The sequence below is a fragment of the Myripristis murdjan genome, chromosome 13, assembly GCF_902150065.1.
Source record: "Myripristis murdjan chromosome 13, fMyrMur1.1, whole genome shotgun sequence".
Taxonomy (NCBI): Eukaryota; Metazoa; Chordata; class Actinopteri; order Holocentriformes; family Holocentridae; genus Myripristis; species Myripristis murdjan.
Genome location: NC_043992.1, coordinates 10,763,163 through 10,786,308, shown reverse-complemented (window position 1 = coordinate 10,786,308; position 23,146 = coordinate 10,763,163). Strand labels below are relative to the sequence as shown.

Here is a 23,146-nt window from a genome sequence, read left to right as displayed (position 1 = left end):
TTTATCAGTGTTTTCTTTTGGGTGGTGTAAATCTTTTAGGCCAGTGGTTCTCAGACTTTTTTCAATAATATGCTTTATGCTTTACGCTATACTTTGGAATATTTTTTCAGCCAAGTTCCCCCTGACCAGTGCAAAAAAAAAAAAAAAAGCCTATATAAAGAGGTCTAATCCAACTCCATCAGTGTGTCAAACAACAGCCTGATACTGAGGAGATTTTCCCAGCTTTGTTTTTGCTTCTTTTTCTCTTCTATCTCCTTGTTTTCAGCTGCATCGCTGCTACGTTTCAACCACTAATCCAATTTCTGCATTTTTTTTTTCTTGGCATCCCAGTCATAGTGGACAAACGTTCTCGTTCGATGACCATGACCACAAACACACACATTTGACACCTTTGGGAAACCTGCAGGGAAAACTGAATATAAAATGTGCTTTATCAAAATTACATTTAATTTTTTGTACTGAACTAATTATAGCATAGGCTAATTATTTTAGGAATCATGCATGACTGATTTTTTAAATTACCATTTAAAAAAATATCTCCTGTACCCCCCGCAGCACTCCAGTGTACCCCTGGGGGTTTGCATACCACTATTTGAGAACCACTATTCCCAAAAATCAAGTTTTATGAAGATATGGTATCTGAAAGGTAAAGAATATGACAGATTTTTGTGAATTTTGGTGCTTCATGGTGACCAGAGGTTACAACTGAACCTCCTTTAGATTTATCATTATATCACAGCTGAATCTTTTTTTTTCTTCTTTTGTTGGACTTAGACCCTTTACTGTTTTTTCCAGCCTGTTGGGGCACTTCAGTGATGAGTTCAGATCGCTGCTGAATGTAGGAGAATCCCATGGATCCACCAGCAGAGACTGATTATGGTGCCAGTTGCCTAAGTCATTAGTTGTCAAAGTGCGGTCTGGGGACCCCCAGGGGCCCTTGAAGGTCTTCCAAGAGGTCCTCAACCAAACGAGGAATACTTTAAAATGATTGTGACAGGCGTCTGCTGCGTTCAGATCGGTTCACAAAGTTCACAAAGAAATCGTTCAGATGCCTGTTTATAGAAATCGAACAATAATTCAATTATTGTAAATATATTTTCTTGTATTTTTTTTTCTAAATTTCTAGTATTTTTTTTCCTAACTTTCCCCCCCCCATGTTTTTGAAAGAAATCAAGTGAATTGGCTCAGGTTTCAAAGGGCTAAACCTGCACCCCAACGGGACGCCCTAAACAATTTAACACTTGAAGCACTATAAACATTTTTTCATATATGGCAAAATCAGTTCACATGGCTTAAGCACATGTGAACACTGGTTTGTCTGGACCATGACAAAGTCTGAACATGACTAGCCAGACTAACACCAGCTCGATCAGCCTGGGTCAGTCTGTCTGTTTGCGGCAGAAAGCTGGAGCGACTGTAAACGTGGCAGACTGCGTGTCACAGTCGGAAACAAAGACCACACTTTATAATAACCAGCATTAATAAATGATTTAACTTATGATAATGATGTTTACAACCATTTGTTTATTATGAAGTGTTACCGAAACAAAAAGCAGGCGACCCTCACGTCTTGTGTGCGGCAGGATCCTCTTTGTTTCAGTATGAGAGTTTAGTTCGGGGAAACTGCTGCAGAGACCCTGTGGTTTCCTCTTGAATGCAGCCCGGCCTGCTGCTGCTCAACCACGCTCTGCTAAATAAAAAAAAAGGGGGACAAGACAGCCACAAATACAAAATGAACACAAATATCAGTCTGCTGTGACTTCATCTCTGCAGAATTTAATTTGTTGCTTGGGTATTTGTTACAGATCAACAGTATCACTCCATATACAACTACAAGTACAGTATTTTGTACAGGTCATATTCAAATACATAGATTTAATTGGCTTATTTACAAAACACTTTATGTACAATTTTTTTCATGTCAGTGCAATGTCACTTTCTTTCAACAACACCTTACAAAAATGTTCTTTAAATTAACACGTCTCGTTCAGATCCGATGGAAATTAACTTAAATAAAAAGAGGCTACAGACAAAGCACAGACAGCTCAGTAGTAGATTGCACTGCCTGCCGACGCTCCAAACCGTTCTGTCCGAGAGGCGAGGAGGCTTCACGAATTAGCCCTGCAGCTCACAGGATTCAGATGATCACTGTTTGCAGCCCAATCTTATTTCAATACCGTTCAGTTCAGTCGGGCATGAAATCTGTTTTGTTTTGTTTTTGTATTTTTTTTTTCTCCTGAATTGAGGAAATTGTGCTGAAATTCACCCCAACTTTAAATGATATCTTGGCTTGTGTGTTCTTGCACATACTGGCGAGCTGCAGATGTGGTAAGCTTTGCATTGTGCAAGCAGTTGTTATAGGGCACATTCACTGTAAATAAAAAAAAAAAAAGAAAAAAAGAAAAAAAAAAGTTTGACAGCTATTGCACCTTAAAATTAAAAGCAAAGATAAACTGGTTTCTCAAGAGACAAATCCTCAATAAAATTTTCCCTTTGAGCCACATTTTCAACATGGGACAAAAACTTGACAGTGAGTATCAGGTACAGTTTGGTGAAAGGAGAGAGTGGAGAAAAAAAAATGGATATGAATACATAAATAGCAATCAGCTGTACATCACCATTTGTTCAACAAACGTATTCTTGAAAAGGAAAATAAAGATTCATTCAATCAAAAAGACATTTATCCAAGTACATCCATCTTTATCACCATCCTCTCCACATAAATACAGCAGCTAAAATGTTAGAAAAGATCCGGGGACAAACAGGAAGTGGTATGATTTGAGAAAGCTGGAGGATGAAAATGTCTGTCAAGACAAGATCAAAACGGATGGGAGCCACTGGCCCTCTGCGGATGAACGGATGTCTGTTCACAGTGATGAGACTGAGTTCTGCTCGAGAGCTTTTACAGATGCAGCCACAAACCACACAGCAAGTTCTGGGCCTGACGCACAACGCCTAAACTACACAATCAAACCAACGAGCCGAGCCATCAAATAAAAGCGAGCGTGGGGACAGAAAAGAGTTTAAAGGTCTTAAATGAAACCAAAGATGAGCCTTCAGGACTTTTCTAGCACTGGAACTGGGGATTTGGTGAAGCTTTTACAGATGCTACAAACTAGAGCTCAGAAAGGGTTAAATACGTTTGTTCAGTCAAATGAGCAACACAAACCAGTTTGATAGTGGCGGGTCACTGATGAGACGGAGCCTTCCAGAAACATGAGGACAAAAATGGTGTCTGTTTAGCAGAGTACTGCACTCGGACGATGGCAGCATGAAGACTTTCTATTCATTTGATTCAAAGAACGCCTCAACTCAGGCATCAAAATGATAAAAAAAATATACCTAACTGGTGATGAAAACCATTTGCAAGTTCAGTCATGTGACTCCCAACATTGAAAGTGAACTGAGAATGTGGCTTCTTTAGTGTGAATTCCCTACTGCATATGAAACAGAAGGATTGTAATTATCTTTTGATACTTGCAAATAATATGTTCATGGCTAATTGAAAGCCACGAAGAGAACGGGCACCGCTGAGTCTTACTGATCCAGTGTCTGTCAGCCCGTGTGGCTGGGGGAGGCGAGGCTGAAAAACGAACAGGACATCCTGAAGAACTGCACCAACCTGTCCGAAACTTGACCATCGCTGACTCTGAGGTTCCCCTGGGCTAAACGGAGGTCGTCTACAACACCTGAAGAACTTGGGCTTTGACCACGAACATCTATGAGCTGCACGTGACACGTACACACACCGTGTTATTTGACCAGTGGCTTGGCTACACTTACAAAACACAATAAGCTTGGCCGAGAGAGGGACACCAAGCTTTTAAATCAGGCCCCTCGGTCACATGAGCTGTTAAGTTAGGAGAATACTGACACCAAAATCCTCCACGCGTCCCCAACAGAGTCCTGCCTCAGGTGCTCCATGCTAACACTTTAGCATACAATACGCTGGGTCTGTTGTTAGCGTGCAAAAGTAAGAAAACCGACCTTTTGGTAAAACTATGAGCGGTTATTTTATGTTTTCTGATGTAGCTGTTTGGAAGTATTTAGAATCATCCCAGTGATTTTTGAATGTTTGGTCCATGAACTCCAGTTTCCCCACATTTTACATCGCAGCGGCGGAAGGATCATTTCACTCCGCCCAGTTTCAAGTCATCAAAATGCAACAGTGCTGCTGCTTTTAGGAAAACTGATGTGGACTACTTTATTATGGTGATGGAGGGCTGGTGTGAAGAAAGTTTGAAGTCTCTGGAAGTTTCTTTTCAAATTGTAGAGGAATGAATGGAAACCCAACGGCTGGAGAAAAGGGAGGAAAAATGATAAAACACGATTGCTTACTTTGGGAAATCATAAGAGGACACATGAGCTATAAACATTTTGTAGATATCATGCAGAACATGCAAAACTTGTCGACTTTTGATGAATACAGTACATCTAAATTCCAGCCTCATTATCTGAACTGATGGATGTGCTTCATAAACTGGGAATACTTTCCATAGAGAACGTATTCTAGAGTCTGATGGGAAGGCTACACCCAATCATTATGGGAGTAAACGTGATACATATTTACTGTCTGGACTGCTAAAAACATCCCGCAATGTACTAAATTACATTACCAACACTGTCCCGCACTGCTGTTTGCTTTCAGACGGGGCAGTGTTCACTTCAGATGGGATCTAATTCCCTCGGTAACACTACTCCTGTCTGACAGCAGGGACGTGTGGACATGTTTGTGAGGACAGGGCCAACTGGAAACAAAGCACCAGATCAGGGGACTTGTCCTCGGAAAATGAGGACATCTGATCACCTTTCACCGCCCACAGTGTATGCCAAAGTGTTAACATGAAGTCTTCCATCACTCAAATCAGCACGGAGCACTGGAGATGTCGGCGTCTACGTTCTCCTCACTTAAGGACCACGCTGACCAACGAGATAATCTCTTCAAAAAGCAGAAAAAGTAAAAGCTCATTAATAGTGGCACCCTGATGAGCTCTACCGTGAATATATGAGAAATCCAACACGTGAAAGGGAGCTGTCAAAACCGCATGTTACCAAATGTCACTCTTGCAACAGCGTACTGTGAAGATAAGCTCGTGATAAGCTCGGCGTTATCACAGCTAAATATCAAAACCAAAGTCCTGGCAAGTGGCTCTACTTCTAAATATGGATCTGGAAGCAGTAGTGATGGGAGCATAAACCATGCATACCTTAACACAAAAAAGTGATCAACAATAAAAATAAATCTTCGTAAAATAATGCAGAATGAAAAAAAAGGAAAAAAAAATATTATGTATTAAACATATGCTATATATTATTCTTTAAAGCGCTTCTTTCAAAACCATCCAAAATGGCACCTGTCCTGAAATTCATACTCAAGCTCTTGAGCTTCAAAATGACTTGAAATTTGACCGAGAAGGTTCGGGTACACACAAGTCAACATTGCACAAATTGCACCACTGATATTTGGCAGTTAAAGGATGAAACACATGTTGGCAAATCGGGCCAAATTGATGATGGTAACCTCAGGACTTGTGTGGATAACAACAAGGGACAGGGTTTTTATTTTGAAATGCGTGTACCTCCAAGGAGGCATGTTTTTAATACTGTCGCAGACTTTTAGGGTACAACTGGCCAATAGACTGCAGATCTTGATGAGGTAGCATGAATTTTTTTTGTCTTTCTCTCTTTCCAGTGGCACTATCGCTACTGAGGAACACAAATAAAACCTTTGGAGAACCATTCTTAAAAGCTCATTACAGTATCCAATATATTATCTCTATACTAGATACCAAATTTCAATATCGTGTTGATCTGTGGACATACTTTGACGGCTGAAAGTATGGTACCATCACGTGGGATCTTTGACTCTTCTATTCGTTCAGACAAGTGATAAATGCACATCGAGGAAGCAACATCAGTTCATGTGTTGGCCATACTGACATACATTCAGTGATGTGTTAGTATGCAAGTATATGTTACAATTATTTCATGGCGTGGGGTGCCTTGTTCATAGGATCGAAGGGGAGGGGAGGTTGTTTAGTTGGGCTCGGCAAAGTGCACCAGTTTAGTGCTTTCACTGGGGCTTCATTGTTCTCTTGGCAAACCTCGCAGAAATCCGTTTCAACCACTCGAGTGTAGAAAGTGCAGCGACGCATCCCTAAAGAAAAGAGACCATTGTCCCGATTGCGTTTCAACCGGCGCTCTAGTGATTTGCAGTTTGTGATTCATCAACAAAATGTTTTGGTGCTTCTCAGCACACACCGGCCAAAGAAACAAGACGGCAATCTGACCGGAGACCAGGTGTAGTGCTGGGCGATGGAAGACAATGTGCAATCATTGGAGGACACAGTATTTTTTGTAGTCAGACTCAAAGTCTTCGTCCATGCTACTGGTGTCGGCCATCTTCTTGCCATCTGTCTTTGGCAGGAACTGGGAGTAGTCGACTCCCTGCTGCTCATAGAAGAGGATGTAGGCTGAGTCGGTGTCAATCTCCTCGGCGTGCACTTCCTGCGAAGCGAGACCAGAGCATGAAAGAGCATGAAAATGTGCCATTACAGTGTTTACAATGTGCCATTACAGAGTTTGTTTAAAGGGATTGTTCACCCTTAAAAAAGTGTTATTTCACTTCCCTCCTAGCTGTTATGTAGGACAGTAGTGGTGTTATCTCCCTCTCATTACTCGGTATCTGCCTCGTTACTGAGTGCTGGATACTGGCTGGATGCTCCAAATGCTGACTGTTAGCATAAATTACCAACTAAATCCACCCAACCCAAACTTAAAATTAGCTTACTTAACAATTTGAGTGGATTAAGGCATTTATTTTTAAGTATGTTAGCCGGGGGGAAGTCCACCTCAATGGCAGGAGGCTAACAGTTAGCATTTGGAGCATCCAGCCAGTATCGAGCACTCAGTAAGAATAAGAGGAAGACAGCACCACTACTGTCCTACATCACAGCTAAGAGGGGGAAGTGAAATAATATCAACAATTTCAAAATGGGTGAACTATCCCCTTAAAGAGTAAAATTAAATCTAAGCTCAAAATCAAACATCTGCTATGACTACTGGTGTAAATAATGAGAGTCTAGAAAGAAAAGTTAGATAGCAGTAAAATGTTGCTTGTAACTCTACTGGAAAAAGGTTGGCGTGATGTCCAACTGTGTATACATGCCAGGTGTATCAGGTGTAGTGTTGTTTTGATGGTGTTTTAAGTGTTTCTAGGGTGGATTTTTGCTTTAAGCCCTGAATCAGAATAGTAAACGACCTTGGCCTCTTACCTTACAGCTGCTGTCATTGTAACAGTACCATTTGTCATTGGGGTTTTTGGCATAGGTCACATAGTGGCCTCCTCCCATGATTCCTGAATGGCACTGGGGAGAAAAAAAGAGAGAGGCTTCAGAACAGTGGCCAAGTCCCAGATGACACCGACACGTTTCTGTTCGTTTTTTACATCAGCGGGTAGTTTTGGTTTTATTCCCAGTTTTGGTTAAAGCGCTCCAATTGAGAGAATGCAGGAGGGAAAACTAATTCAAAATGTTGCTTTATCCGTGTTTTCCATGAGAGCTAAATCTGTTTTTGAACATTTTCTCTTGTTGTGGTGTCCCACTGCTTGTATGAATATCGAGAAAACATGTCAACATGAAATCAGGCCATACTGTTTAGGTGCATATACTTTTAACAACAACTGGCTCCTCAGAGTACCAGAAGACCAGAGCATATTTCTCAGGTTTCTAGAACTATTTTTGAAAGGTTCAGTAAAGCGCCATGCTCAAAGTTTTGTGGTAATTGTAAATGAGAGAGTTATTTGATTACTGTGAGTAACTGTGTTATGGCAGGAAATCCTGTGAAACGTTCACGTGTTACCTTACTCCAATTACTCAATAACATCATTATACATGCACTCTCTCGACTATTGGGGCTTGGTCCCCGAGTTTTGCCCCTCCGCTCCAGAAAGTTGAAGCCGGTGGCGGCAGATGTGTTTTTACATAAAATTACTCATCAAGGACTACCCAGAAGAGAATGTTTTTACTCTCCGAAGCGTCGTGTGTGTTTATTGTATTTATCCTGTCAGTTTTGTTATCTGGCCAGTTTTCCTGCACGTGCACACAGAAAATGGCCAAGTAACTGGATTTCGAAACTTACCTGTGGCAACCAGGTTTCTCTTAATCCCCTAACCTGCTTATGAAATCAGGTTTTCTTGTTTATGCCATGTAAACAAGAAAACTTGTTTACATGGCATTTGAGGAACCAGATAGCTACTTGTAGGTGGAGAATTACCCGATTACTTAAGTGCATGTAAGTGCAGTGAGTGATTGACCATATAGAAGCACTAAACTAACTAAGAACCCATGAAGGATCCTGATTTTTTTTTTTTTTTTGCATACCTGTATCTGCTCCTGTGGCAGGCGGTCAGTATGTCATGCAGTACTTACTGATATTGCATAGAGGTTGTAGATAGCGTCCAGACAGACGTTGTCTCTGTGCTGTGGTAGTGAGTTGTCGGGGTCCACGCTGCTCTCTGTGCTGCAGTCTGAGCTCAGCCCGTTGCTGTCACCATTCATCAGGATCACATCACAGTGGCTGCTGGACGCTTCGGTGCTGGATGACGACTCGGTAGTGACCGTGTCTGCTGACCCGGGGAGGCCGGCTGCTGTGGTGGCCTCTGTGTCCGCCTGCAGTGTGCCATCCCTGGGCTCAGCCTCGGCGTTGCTGGCCCCCTCCAGGTTCTCCTTGCTGTTGGAGAGGCGGTGTTTGCTGCCCAGCTGTGGGAGGCGTAGCCGGCCGGGCCTGCGACCTCCAGAGCTCGTCTTGGGGCTGCTGGAGGGGCTGCTGGTTCGGCTGAGGGAAGGTGCTGACTTCCTGCTCGAGGCGGGTGAGGCTGTTGGAAAACCACAGAGTTAGACACTTCCTGTTCAGCTGGGCCAAGAGCTGCTCTGCTGATCTAATAGTGGTATGGGTAAGCAGTTGCAGTCTGCACGTAAGGGATAACAAAGCATCATACAGTAAGTACATAATGTGAATGTGCAGGTTAATGACAACACCCACATTCCCATATATTTGATGTTAATTACCTATCTGCTTTCTCCAAATTCACACCAAGTATATTTGCATATTTTTCTCTTTCACTAATTTATGCTTCAATAAGTTCTAATGCTGCTGCACACCCTAACAATGCTGCAATGCATAACTGAACTCAATTCCCATGCATACATTATACTCAACATTTTCCATTGTTGAAACTGTTGGCTGCTATTAATTTTCTTTACATTTTATTTATTTTATCATATTTTTGCTGTTGTACCCTGTTACTCATGTGCAGATGCAACAATGCAATTCCCTCACAGGAATGATTAAAGTGCCATCTTAACAACAGACATAAAAAAACACAAACAGAAAAATAGAGAGATGGATACTTTGTGGTTCAACTCCATGATGTCATTTAGTGATGTGGGTCTTCTGATGACAACACAAAGGGCAAGGCAAGTGGAATTTGTGGCGTTATTCATACAAAAATGTACAGTTCAAGTTTTGTAATGTGACAAAGACCCATGTGGCAATTTCATGTGTTTCAGGTTAAGTTACTACATAAAATGAACATATGCAAACAGTCATTTTCCAATGTAAACCTGGCATCCACTGTTTTTAAGGGTAATCAAAAGCCAGTTTGAAGTAGAGGGTGAAAAATCCTGAAGCTGACCTTCAAAAATACAAGAAACCATCCAAGTGTTGCAGGCAAAAAGCATCTTGCAATTTAAACGCCTTTGCAGGACACACGTTTCAGCTTTTTTACGCAGTAACAACTGAGGACATACACAGCAGACGTTGCTCTACTGCAGCCATGTTTAAATACTCTGCTCAGGGTCACTCACTCCAGCTAAGTATCTGCATCCCCCTCGTGGATAAGTGGTTTATAACCTCAGACAGGCTTAAAGAGGCTGCGCCTAGTGCCTGCACTATCTAACCAGACAGGCTGATATGTTGCTTTTGTTAGGCTGTAATCAGATAGGAGCCTTTTTTTCTCCTGCTCAAATGCACAGCAGCTCAAAGGGCAAAAGGATCAGGACATCATTCTGGCTGCTATGCAACACAAAGTTTGACAACTTCCAAGCTATATTTAGCATTAGTTGGCTGACCTTGCATAACTAAGGTGGGGAGGTTGTTGAAAATACTGTAAAATTCAGAGAGACAATTAGCAATTTCTCTGTTTACCCTTCAAGATGAGGATGATGAGCCCATTCTGAAACAGAGGATTTGGGTATTATGCCGTCCACCAAGGGAGTCTGGAGTTTGCATTCACCCATTTCAAAGACTACTTTCACTCTGACATAATGTACAGTGCGGTTATAAAATTGTTCAACTGGCAGCCCAAGGCAGTGACCCAAATTGCACTGCATCTATAATGTGCATTGTATTGTATTGTCTGACAGAATTATTTAACTGTCATGACCAAACTATTGGACACCAAAAACAGTCAATTTCAAACAGTAAAAATTGAAAACCCATGCTATGTGGCCACAGTTTCAGCATACATACATAGCTAGGGCTTAAAGCATAACTTGTGATACTGACCTTTGGGGAGGTTGCAGAAGCCGGCAGGTGCAGAGATGGAGGACAGGTTGTCTTCTCCAACCCTGAGCAGATCCTCCCCCTCGCTCCTGGAGTGGAGGCAGTGCTGCTCCAGGTCTCTTGGAGCCAGAAAGGCGCTGGGATCAAAATTCTGCTGTGGAAACTTGACAATCTTCTGGGACTTGATCCAGCGACCGTTCACAAACTGGAAGCGCTTCAGGTGGACAATCTGGGGGGCACGACTCGCGTCACACATGCTGTACTCCGATAAACCAGACTTCAGCACAACTATACAACATAATGCTTTCAAGCATTTAGGCTGCAGCAAACTGCATCCAAAGCTCTACACAAAGATCCCATGGCTCAAATATACTGAAATGAAGCCTATGTGGCATTATTTGCCAAATGCTCTTCTTGGCAAACATCATAATTTACCCTCTAAGGCTTGATGCCAGTGATGACCCAGCTACATTAATGCCTCAACTTGGGAAATGAAATTTACATATTCTAGCCAAACACTTCATTGCTTTGTACAACTTTGATTTCATTTTCAAAACAAATGTTTAAAGCAACCTTAATTCCCTGCTGAAATGGGTTTCAAGTGCATTTCTGTTCCTCCAGACAGTATGAATCTATAAAAAGTCTATGTTCTGTGGGCTCAGCGTCCTACTGACCAGAATGGGCGGCAGCCTCCAGAGGTCCAGCTTCTTGGTGGCCAGCCGGTGAGTCTTGCACTTGGAGCAGTAGTAGAGCTCGTCCTCACCCAGCTCCTCCTCACTGGTGAAGGCCTTCAGACAGCTGTCCAGGCTGATGGGTTCAGCCTGGGCCCGACGAGACTGCTCTACACTGCAGTGCTCCTCCACGATCTGAGGGGACACCATGACACATTCATACACACATTCCCGCTATCTCACTTGTTTGAGGCTAATCAGATTAAATGGCTTTAGGGAGTGTCCACAAAAATAGAGGGGAAACTTTGGGAAAGCATTGCCTTGTGCTTTCGAAGTGAGTAATGAGGACATTTCACCACCATGTGGACTCGTTTTTCAAGGAATAGAACTACCTGAGTCCACGATAACAGCTCAACTGGTTCAGTCACAGAGCCTCAGTGGCAGAGCTTACAGGTCTCTTTCCACTGGCTTTGGAGAGTCTTTTAACCCAACTAACAGTGGGTGGCAGAAACCAACTCACAGATGACTGTGTGGTCAAGCCCAGAGCTACAAGACTTCTTGTTTTGCATATTTGCTTATCTGGCTTAACTCTTATCTCAAAGCTAACATAACACAACCACCAACTCTCAACACAGTCCACACACTTGAAAAACCTGTGTTTACTATGAGCAAGTCAACCTAAATGTCAGTAGGATGTAATAGCACTACCAAGCCTGTAAAATGTCTGTCTAATGGTTGATAATTAACAGCTCAGTCTATCAAGAAGAGAGAACTCACAATCCCAGAATCCCACACAGGAGACTGTATTTACTAATACCCATATTTATGTCAGACATTCTGTTAAAAAGCCTCTGGCTACACATTAAAAATGAGTGATACTTGAGTTTAAATCGAGTCAACAATGTCTTCTGCAAATCTCACAAAGCCAAATTCAAGACTTTTTAAGGCCTTTTTAAGTGCTGCCCAGAATTTAAGACCAATTTAAAAACCAAAGCAGAGACACAATTTTGGCAATAACAGCCTATTTTTCAGTGAATATAGCTTACAAAAGTTCTGAAACCACAAAACAGCAGTTTAAGAAAAGGAACAACAGGAAATTAACTGCCAAGGGTCCAACGGCATTTGGCAAAGCAAACAAGGTGCATACTATATTACTAACCAGGGCTCATGGATGTAAGAGTGGGCATGCAGCACAAAGCATCAATACATCAATTAATCACTGTACAGTTTGATACCTTATGAACTATCCCTTAAAGGAATAGTTTGCCCATTTTGAAAAATGTGATATCATTTTAATTGCTCCTACTACTCTCCTACATATCAGCTAGGTGGAGAAGTGAAATAATATTTTTTTCAAAATGGGTGAACCATCCCTTTTAATGTAGATAATTTCTTCTCAGACTTATTAATGCCATGCAGACACCCCTCTTAAGCACTAAGCTTAATACTTCTTTCATGTATGACACTTTTTCCTCAGTGATTATAGAAAATCCTCTGCTCTACATGTCATTTTTGTTGGGGGTGACTTCACCAGGCCCTTCTTTGTTCTTAGTGCGTGTGTGTGTGTGTGTGTTTCTGGGTGTCTCACCCTCTCCTGTGAGGTCTGGTAGCGGAGGTGCAGGGCGGTGGGGTCCCAGTCCACAGCGATATAGGCGTTCCCAACAGAGGCTCTGTCTTCTGTGCACTCTATTGCACAACCACGGCAGAACCTGAGAATTTATATCAAGAAATGGTGACCCAATCCCAGTTTAAAGAACTATACAAAATTAACACATGGCTCCTCCTGTATCTTAGCCAGGTCAAGTTGATTCCAATAACGTTGTCCTAGCAGCCGCCTACTGTACCAGCTCTTCCAGAATTCAGAATTGGAGTAAAGGATCTGTATGTTCATTCATAACTTTGAAGAATATTTTATGTGACATTTTATTTTATTATTGGCTGGGTTTGCTTCTCTTTCCATCTGCTTTGTATTTCCCAAGTAATGATAATCGAGGGTAGCAGTGCTGTTGATATTTTTGTCACTAATACTATTTTTATCTTATCTATTTCTTAGTTTTTGCTGCAGTGACCTTATTTTCCCTCTGGGATGAACTCAGTTCATCTCAAATGTAAAGCTGGGCAACCGCTGCTGCTCTGCCTGTCCTGTGATGTGTGTGTTAGTGTGTGTAACATGATGACCTACCTGTACCAGGGGCACCAGGCACATGAGTTGCCATCCTTGCTCACCACCCTCAGTGTGAAGGGGTACTGGTAGCCCATGCTGTCATCACTGCAGGGTAACAGAGCACAGGACACGTCATCATCTCTGTTAATTACAGGGAACATAAACTACAGCAAAGAGCACCACAAGTCCATCATGCTCGGGTAAAGTTATATTAACTGCACTGACTCCTCCTCCCTCACCAAATCCTCTTACTTTGTGGTATGGTAGGTACCTAAAGCCCTGTCAAAGCAAATTTCAGCGATGTGACCTTTGTTAGCCGGGTGTGAACCTAAATGAACCCAATACGAAAATACAACAATGCAAACTTTTCCATGATGGTTCAGACCAAAGAAAACAAACTGTAGGTGTGATTGCTTTTGGTTATTAAGGGCGTGTGTAGATACTGTGTTTTTTGCCTAAGTGCCAGCATCTTTTTTCAGTGGAATGTATGCGGCAGCATGCGGCCACCCAGAGAAAAAGCGCTGCACCCAGCGTCTTTTTTCAGAGTTCTCCGACTTTTTTGCGGCATCTCTGAGTGCTTCTGATTGAAAATCTCTGAACCTCAGAAATTTGCTGGTGTCGCCATTGCTGCTCCTCTTCAGACAACCAATTATATTGTCATCCTGGGACCAACCCGTCACCTAGGTGACAGCGTTACTTTGTAACAACCAAGAAAATGGAGGATAAGCTCATTCTGGCTGTGTCAGCTCAGCCTGGGCTACATGATATGTCAGAAAGACGCTATTATAACAAGGACAGAAAAGCCCATTTGCTGGAGCAGATTGACTGGACTTCAGAGTGATGATGTTGATATTTCAATATTGTTGTCATCGATACAAAACGAGTGACATGCAGCATTTTTTTCTCTCACCACATAGTGCTGAGGAGCGCTTCATCCCAGTGCTTTTCTGCCAGAAAAAAAATGCTAGGTGGACACAAGCCCTTAGATGACATTTGTTACTCTCAGGTTTAATTCTGACACTTCCACTTTGCAAAGATTTCCCAGCAGTGACCCAAATTCAAGTAGTTTGGACAGATTCAAGATGTTTATTGTCACTCCAGTTATACAATTGTGTGAAATTCTTTGGCTGGGAGGCTCCATTACATAACAACAGGTTTAACAACAGTGGGTATGAGATGCTCCTCTCTGTTGGCTCACTTTGTGATCTAGGCTAATTTGTATTTCTTCTTAAAAAAAAAAAAATCACCTAGTGCAACTTTAAAGCCTAATAGTTGGTCTGCATGTGTATTTAATCTGTGTTCAAGAGTGTCTGAGTGTTATCAGAGAGAAGTCTATTCTGGCTTACATGCAAACCTGGAGCATGGTTTGTGTGTGTTTGTGTGTGTGCTGACCAGTCCTGGGCGTGGTTGCTGGCCTCCTGTGGCGGCAGAGGGCTGGCCAGTCGGGACACTTGGATCCAGACGGCATCATACAGGTCCTTCTTACTGGTGTGGACAGTGCAGGGAACAATGAGTGGCATGCCGAACAGACTGGGCCGGTTCTTCTGGGAGGAAAGGAAGTACAGCTCCGTGCGCATCTGAGGGGGAGGTGGACAAAGACATATATATGAGTGCACGTGCCCATAAAGTTGTGCTGGGACGCAGCCGTGAAATTATTTCGACAAAATCGGAAATAATATTACTATAATAATTGCTGTGCATTAGTTGTGACAGCTGGTTGTGATGCTGAAAATTACTTTGTCTCAATCATCTGCTTCGTGCTTTCATTTGCTGCTCGTGACTGAACCTCAAAGGCATTATAAACTGCAGAAGAAATTGATTGCTATAATAAATAATTCAGCCATGATTTATCTGGAGAAAATCTCAGGTTGCAATAAACAGAGTAATATTTGATCATTTGTTATCATATGTAATCTAAACAAAATGACAGATATATTCAAATTCCCTGATGATGTCAGTGACTGTTCACATATGCACAGTGCTATGTAGGGAAACCACTAAGCCGTGCTCCATAGCTCTCACCATCTTCCTGTGCATGGCGATGATGTACCCAATGAAGGGGCTCTCCTGGACTGGTGTTATGTGCCCGTTGGCGAGTCCATTGGCCAGGGGCGTCTCTGGGCTGGAGGGCACCATGGTGCTGGGCCCACCGTTAGGGATGAGGACCGGCTTGTTGCCAAGGTGCCCATTAGCAGCAGGACCATTTGCTATTGGGGTGATGTCTACAGAGAGATAGTGGGAGATGGCAAAAAAAAATGTTGGGGATCGTTTCATAAATATTGTATATATCAATATATCATGTTGGGATTGAGACGAGAGTGACCTTGATTAGACATAAACATATTTTGACCAGAGCACTGTGGTCTTTAAAAGCCAACATGAGGTCAAATATTCAAGGGTGAGAAACTTCAAAACTCTATACCTGGATGCTATCAGCTTTTCTACAATGATTTCCTACAAATAACATCTGCTCTGTATCATTAAGTCAAATTAATAAAAGGAAGAATAGGGCTCAGAGGTCATACATAGCAATGAGCACAAACTGCTGCCCAGATCCAATGCATTTTCTATGGGAGTTTCACATCACTTCACACAATTTCTCTCTTAAATGGGACTGGGTCCACTGAATTCTGCTACTGCTTCCCCATCCAAATCCTTATTTTGCTGCGCCACACATTAAACATGTGACTTGCTCTTCTGTAAGCGGTTTTGCCCAATACATTAAGAACTAGAAACATTTTAGCTTGCTGCTGAACCATAAAAAACACCTGGTTAGTTATCTCCCAAGTCTGTGTCTTTGGGTGATCTGTTCTCTTTGTTCAAGGACGCCGACAGTCACCAAGCACAGAGAAGAGCTGAATCACTTCAATTCACACTGTGTGTGATGGGTCACCACAAGTGGCTAACAACTTAGCCATGAGTAATTTGTTTTTTAAAACTATACCAACTGTAATCAGGTTATAAAATATTCTGATTTTTTTTCTTTTATGAAAAATAAATCAATGTCTAAATCAGTGTAATCATTTATTTTGAAGGAGTTAGGAAAACACCCTTCATTTTGCCAGTAGATGATTTTTCTTTAAAATGCCAACAAATCAGAGACAAATGATGACATGACTTGTGAGGCCTATTTGAATTACTGTGAAAAATTTAACTTAATATGGATCTCTACATCTTCAGATGTATTTTTTCATTACACTCGCTGAATCCTCCTCTGCTATCTGAATTGAACTGATGACATACAACTTAAGAACAAATGTCTTCAACTCTTCAGTTTACTGGTCCTGCTGCTATACAGCAACATACAGTAATATACAATGTAGCTAAATCTTTTTATGTTGATGGTGAGACAACAAATGACCTGGTATATATTAATCACCTTAGTGTGTAAGCAGTGTTTTGTATCTATATATCTATATATCTATATCTATATCTATATATCTATATATCTATATATCTATATCTATATATCTATATCTATATCTATATCTATATACATATATATATATATACTAGGCAAAAAAAGTTCTGCACTACTTTTTCAATCTATAATTTCTCTCCTTTATTTATACCCAATAGTGTTGTATCTTATACCGTTGTAAAGCCTCATTCGTCCTCTTTCCAATGAGATACAACTTGTAAGGATCCTGCATTTCTGGAATGAGTGACACCGGTAATTGTGTGGGAAGCGACCAATTTTTTTTTGACAAAATCCCCTGCAATATTTTTTCAGTTGATCATTTCTCCCATTTAACAATACCGATTGGTGTTGTCTTTTATACCGTTAGAAAGCCTGATTAGTCCCCTTTTCAATGAGAAATAAATTGTAAGGATTGTCAATCGATTGGTATGACCAACATGGCTAAACATGTCCCCTAGCCCCCTTTTTGAGGGGGGCAAAATATATATATGCTCTGCTAGATGCCATGTTGCTAACAGTGCAGCATTCTGCATAGAAGACATGAGTTTTCAACAAGGAAGCCAGGGAGCTGAAGTCACATTCAGATAAAGTGATCATTAGATTCATTACTGACTTAATGAAAACAAAACAGTATGATTGTTGCATGGGGAAATCCAAATCAGTATCAGGTTTCTAACTTGGCAGAACCAAATTCCTTTTTCCAGTTGCAGTGGATCCACAAACACACCAAAAACTACAAAACCTATTGCGTGTCTTTGCCCAAATACCTTTCTGTGGACTCTCTCACCTGTTAGTGTGGGCGAGGTCAGTGATGTGGGTGAACCTGGCACTGGGATCTCAAATGCACACAGGAAGCCATTGACAGACAGACGAACCTTCTGGTTGTCCTGAGGAAAGTTCTGCATAAAACAGTACAGGAATCACACAATGCATCAGGTTAGTTATAAGAATGATGAATTACCCTCTTCGTCCAAATGTAGTAACTTGGGCATAGGTTCATGTGTCTGAAAGCAAAGTAGTATTTTCAGGTCCTTAAACTGCCATGTCTGAGCTAGCAACCTTTATAGACCAGCTGATGCTCTTGCTGACACTACTTTTCACTGCAGCTTCAGTGGAAGATTAATTTTCCCCATTTCCATAAATTCCAAATGTCTTGTACTGTAAAAGCATTAAGTTAGCTTGTGCAAGACTCATTTCAAGTTCTGTGGTTTGCTGATAAGGCAAGTTTACAACATGAGGCTGTTTGATTTAGGGTTTTCCGTCGGGAATTCAATAATTTTTAGTGGTTTGGTCACGGGGGAAAAGCATCTACTCTAATGGTTCTCAACCCAGTCCTCAAGTATGACCTGCTCCACAAGTTTTGGCTCCAGCCCTGCTCTTGCACATCTGATCCAATTAAGGGCTACATACTTTCATGCTCGTGCCAAAGGGGATACTGATTTAGAGCAAGAGGTGTAACTCGGGTAAAAATGAATGTTAATAGCTAACAGCTACTGTTAGCTATTCATACTGTGGGCAGAGGTCTGTTACTTTATATAAATTCAGCCAGCTGTAATGCCACATACAGTACATATGGCACATTGTTATTATGATAAGAAAATCCATCCCTTTCACACATGACCTGGACAACAATTTTGCACCAAAACCTTTACTGACACAGCCGTTCAAATATCACAGGCCTATGTCATTGAATCGCAACTGAATGATGTTTTTTTTTTTAAAAAAAAAAAAAATTTTTAAAAATCACTTTTTAAGAAAATCTATGAAATGACAGTCTGAGTTCAACATGCTGCAATGTGGCTCAGATCAGACAGATTTCAATACATTGCTCAAACATGCCTCATGGACACGTATTAGTAAAGGAAAAAATATGCCCCATCCAATTAAGTTTCGGTGCTAAGGCATCCGTTTTTTTTCCCAGAAATGCTGAAAGAAGTAGCCAATGAGATGGCCTGCTTGCTTGCTTGTATCTGGTTCAGGTAGATCTGTTTCAACCAATCAACATTAAGCCCTTAATTGGATAAGGTGTTCAAGAGTAAAACTAACAGGTGGTCCTTGAGGACAGGGTTGAGAACGACTGATCTACTCCAAACTATGCACCCTGTGTTTTAGTTGGCTCAAACAAAATGTTAACTATACCCATACCTCAGTATCAGAATGGGTTCTTTATTGTTCAAGAACAAGCAGAGCAGTTGTCAGCTTTCTCCTCTTTATTTTTACTTTTAATGTTACCCAATTTATTTAAAGTAAGCTTGCTAAGACCAAGTCGATAGCTTGCAAGTGCTGACAAACTGTGCTACAAAGCAGGCAACAGTACCTTGATGTTGGAGGTGTGGACCTCAGCCAGGAGGATCTGCTCAGGCTTCAGGCTGCACAGTTCACTCAGCTGTTTCTTCAGCCCTGTGTACTTCTCATCCATATTTAACCTCAGGCCGAAGCGCACTGGAGTGGAGCCATCCAATTTAATGACTAGACACACACACAGACAGACCGAGTTAGATACAACGCAGATTTTGACACATAAAGTGAAAAAAACACAATCAGAAACCCGTGGCAGAATCACCTCAATTCTGAATGGTGACTCTACAGAGGAGTATTTGAATAAATGCTGTTTGGACAGCGGGAGCACAGGACACTATCTTCAAGCCAAAGTTGAATTAATTTCCATTCCAATTTATTCAGAGTGTGAAAAAAGAAATTCCAACTAATGCTGAAATAACAGAATGAATGTTCAATCATCAGTCAATGAATTGCTGTTTCAATTTGCATGTGAAAGTGGATGACTTGGAGATGAATGGGCTTTAGGCCTGATTCTGGCATAAAGCCCAGGCCATTTTTCTTTGCTTTTAAACCACGCACACTTTTCTATGATATAAATGGACGGCATTGATATACACATTAACCGGAAAACTATCACTCATACTAATCATAAAATCACGCCAGTCATCTTGGACAATATAATCACTTTAAATGCAAGCCAGAGCAGACATAAGTCATCCTGGTCTTTATCTTTGATGTTGAGGCTTCTAGGACCGCTGTGCAAGCAAGGTAAGGTCTCCCTGCAGTAAAGCTGTGGCTTCGGCTTACAAATTAGGCTCTACAAATGTCAGATACAAGCTTCTGAAGAAAGGTATTTTATTCATTTAAAAAAGTGGGAAAGTTTTGCAGAACTTTAAATTTATACATAATACTACACTTGTCCTCCACTCTTCAGCACATAAGACATTTTACATAAGGTTTAAAAAGATTTAGCCTACATACTCTATCATTACTAAACATTTTACCAGCCTATAGGGCTATAGTAAGGCCATTTATTTTTGTCAACCTTTTGGTCATTTACATGGACAGAGGAAAATGTTTCAACAATGAAGGGAGCAGGCCCATTAAAAACAGACACTATTTTTACAATGAAGCTATTTTTAACTATGTCTGCAATGCCCGTGGTGGTGGTATCCTATAAAGGTCAGCTGTGAGTTGCTGCTCCCGCTGATGCTAGTTTACATAAGAGGCTCTCAATCTCTTTGGGCGAAAGTCTCAATAAACCTAGCTTTGATTTCTGCAGTTCTCCTTATTCTTAATTGGGCACAAATTGATGGTTTGCCAGATTTTTCCAGATTTTTCCGTCCTCATGTCACTGCTCTTTCAAACTGGTGTCCGCATTCAGTTTTAAAGCCTTCATGTCCCCCCTCCTCCTCACCAGTGATCTCGAGATGCATGGAGCTGTCCATGGGCAAGGGCAGAGACAGGAAGTTGAACGGGTCAAATCGAGCACTGATGTGGCCACAGGTCTTACACTTCACCTGGGACTTGAGCTGACCGTGGAACAGATCCACCACAATTGAGCGGTTCCTGCGCAAGTGGTTTTCCCATGCCTTTAAGTGGTAGAACACACACATACACACACACACACACACACACACACACACACACACACACACACACACACACACACACACACACACACACACACACACACACACACACACACAGAGTTGTGAGATCACACACTGCTAATCCTGCAAATCCTTCTTACTCTTGAGCCCACAGAAACCACGCCGTCTATCACTCTCACCACATAGCCACTAACTGTACATCAATATAGTCACATTAGCAAAGGCTTGGAGAGATTACAAGACTCTTCTAGTCCTGTCCAACTGGCCTGTTCAGTCTATACATTGCATTCTTATGTGGGCTGATCCAGGCATGCCGCTTTATTCTTACAAATGAAATTATATAGCAATTCATTACAAGGGGAACAAGAGGAGTCTGGAGTCTTGAAGTTAACTATGTGAATGAGAGTGTTTAGTTAATATGCGTCTTTGGTTCATTTGTCCTTCAAGAACCCCTTAGCAGATGGATTGACTATTACTGACTGCTCCCTTTTCCTCATCATTTGACTTTCTTAATGGCCACCACAGAATGTGACAGCTGTACTTCCTGTTTATTGGAGATAGGTGGATCAGTGATGTGAACTCTGACCTCAGAGGCCACCTCCCAGTCGGGCCGGCCGTCGCTGTCCTTCAACTCGACATAGGGCTTGTCATGGACTCGGTTCAGGTCCTCATGGAGGCCGTCCAGCAGGAAGGCCAGCAGCTCCTGGGAATCCTGCTGCTGGAAGCCGTTGAAACGAGGTGCATACTTTGCTATCGTCCACTGGGAGGGAAGGAATAATATATAAAAAACTTTATTTCCATACATTTTAAGAATGTATTTCACAAAATGCTAAGTTAGGGTGAAAAAAAAAAAACAGGGTAAGATACATCACATGAAAGCCTACACTAAAAAGTTAGAATTTTCAAGAAAAGCTCGGAGAGTGTGTTCCAAAGCCAAAAGCTTGGCCACCTTTAGCCTTTAGATGAGACTGAGGCTGATAGTGGTTTAAAGGTTTTGTGATATTGCTTAAGCCCAGGCCTAACACTGTTTTAAAAGGAATCAATAATATAAATCAGTTCTAAAACTAATATGTGTCAGTATGCAGCAGCTCGTGATTTTTAACAAGCTGTAGAAGTCAAAAAAAATTGATGCCAGTATAAAGAGGGATACAGTGATCCAAAGGTGAGAAGAGGCAGACCATAGACAGACTGCTAATAAGTACTGTGTATGTATGTAATTCTGTGACAGTGTCAATACGATGCAGATTTCATCACTTATTTATTTAACACGGCAAGTCAGTTAAGAGCTAATCGTTACAAATCAATCAGAGCATGGCAAAAAAAACAACAAAAAAAACAACGTCCTGGGGAAGAAGACCAGATACGGATAAAAAATGACAATACCTGACACCGGGGCATGACAACCAGACCCATAAATCACTAACAGATAAAGGTTATCAACAGCAGAATGACACTGACATATTTTAAAATGAGGTGGCTGTAAGACAACAGGGATCACTAACATCCAAGCATGCAGATGCATTTGAATGATTAAACAGTAAAGGGGAATTAGGGAGCGGCGCTTCCCACCCTGAGTTTGAGTGGAGCCACGTTCTTCTGCGTGCCACTCCACAGCTCCATCACCAAGTCACCGTAGCACTTGGCCATGTGACCTCGCATGCCGATGGGATTGGTTCTGCAGGGGGAAACAATACAGACTGAATCAGGTCTGCAGGAGCCTCGCTGTTAAGATTTAGGTCATGCTGATGCTTTGAAACCCACACACACCTGTTGAGCTCATAGAGGTGTCTCCCTGAGATGAAGTAGTCGGTGAGAGGCTTTGTGTTGCTCACACACTGGATACTGGAGTTCATGAAGCAGGTATTGCCAAGGTTACTCAGGCCAGTGGCACCTTTCTCTGTGGGAACTGGCAAGGAAATAGGGAGTTTAGATTTCCAGCCTGAAGCAAAATATGACAGACAAACAGCCCTGAGAATCAGCGCAGTATCATCACTAACAACCGTCTGAATCTGAATACTATCATACATAAGAGAGCTTGTTCAACTGTATGATGGATGATGCTTTAGAGGACAAGCTAAAACTTGGATAATAAATCAAAACCAGCCAATCGCAAAACTGCTGCACTGTGAAAGCTGGGAGTGGTTGTCAAATGATAAGCTGCCAATGCACCTTTAGTTTCTTTCCCTTAACTGGAAAACATTGTAGAGAGGGCTAGCTAGTGAACTTTACTTTGGTGTAATTTTGTCAAAACAAAGCCACTTCTAATCTATAAAATTTTAGCTGAACATGATGGGACAGACATGTCTGTGCTGTTTATGGTAAAAGCCTAAAAGGTACCATCTCTGCTGTTCATCATCAGTCTGGAGCACATAAAGAAATAGCTTATTATAAACATCAGCTCAGCTCTTATTGCCTTTGTTGATAGAGAGTAAAG

General features: G+C 41.6%; 1 protein-coding gene across 5 annotated transcripts in view; it reads right to left on the bottom strand.

Annotated features, from left to right (window-relative positions):
• Positions 1–1,756: 1,756 nt before the first annotated feature.
• The window catches only part of usp32 (ubiquitin specific peptidase 32), a 91,866-nt gene continuing 70,476 nt past the window's right edge, over positions 1,757–23,146 (bottom strand). For all 5 annotated transcript variants that reach the window (XM_030066353.1, XM_030066354.1, XM_030066352.1 and 2 more), the window contains exons 20-34: positions 22,480–22,618; positions 22,282–22,387; positions 21,299–21,472; positions 20,517–20,691; positions 19,137–19,288; positions 17,607–17,718; positions 15,421–15,620; positions 14,791–14,975; positions 13,417–13,503; positions 12,823–12,943; positions 11,238–11,429; positions 10,567–10,792; positions 8,430–8,875; positions 7,275–7,367; positions 1,757–6,507 (exon numbers count right to left, since the gene is read on the bottom strand). In XM_030066353.1, the coding sequence (XP_029922213.1) occupies positions 6,334–6,507; positions 7,275–7,367; positions 8,430–8,875; positions 10,567–10,792; positions 11,238–11,429; positions 12,823–12,943; positions 13,417–13,503; positions 14,791–14,975; positions 15,421–15,620; positions 17,607–17,718; positions 19,137–19,288; positions 20,517–20,691; positions 21,299–21,472; positions 22,282–22,387; positions 22,480–22,618 (2,582 nt within the window). In that variant the 3' untranslated portion in view covers positions 1,757–6,333. The remainder of the gene's footprint in view (positions 6,508–7,274; positions 7,368–8,429; positions 8,876–10,566; positions 10,793–11,237; positions 11,430–12,822; positions 12,944–13,416; positions 13,504–14,790; positions 14,976–15,420; positions 15,621–17,606; positions 17,719–19,136; positions 19,289–20,516; positions 20,692–21,298; positions 21,473–22,281; positions 22,388–22,479; positions 22,619–23,146) is intronic.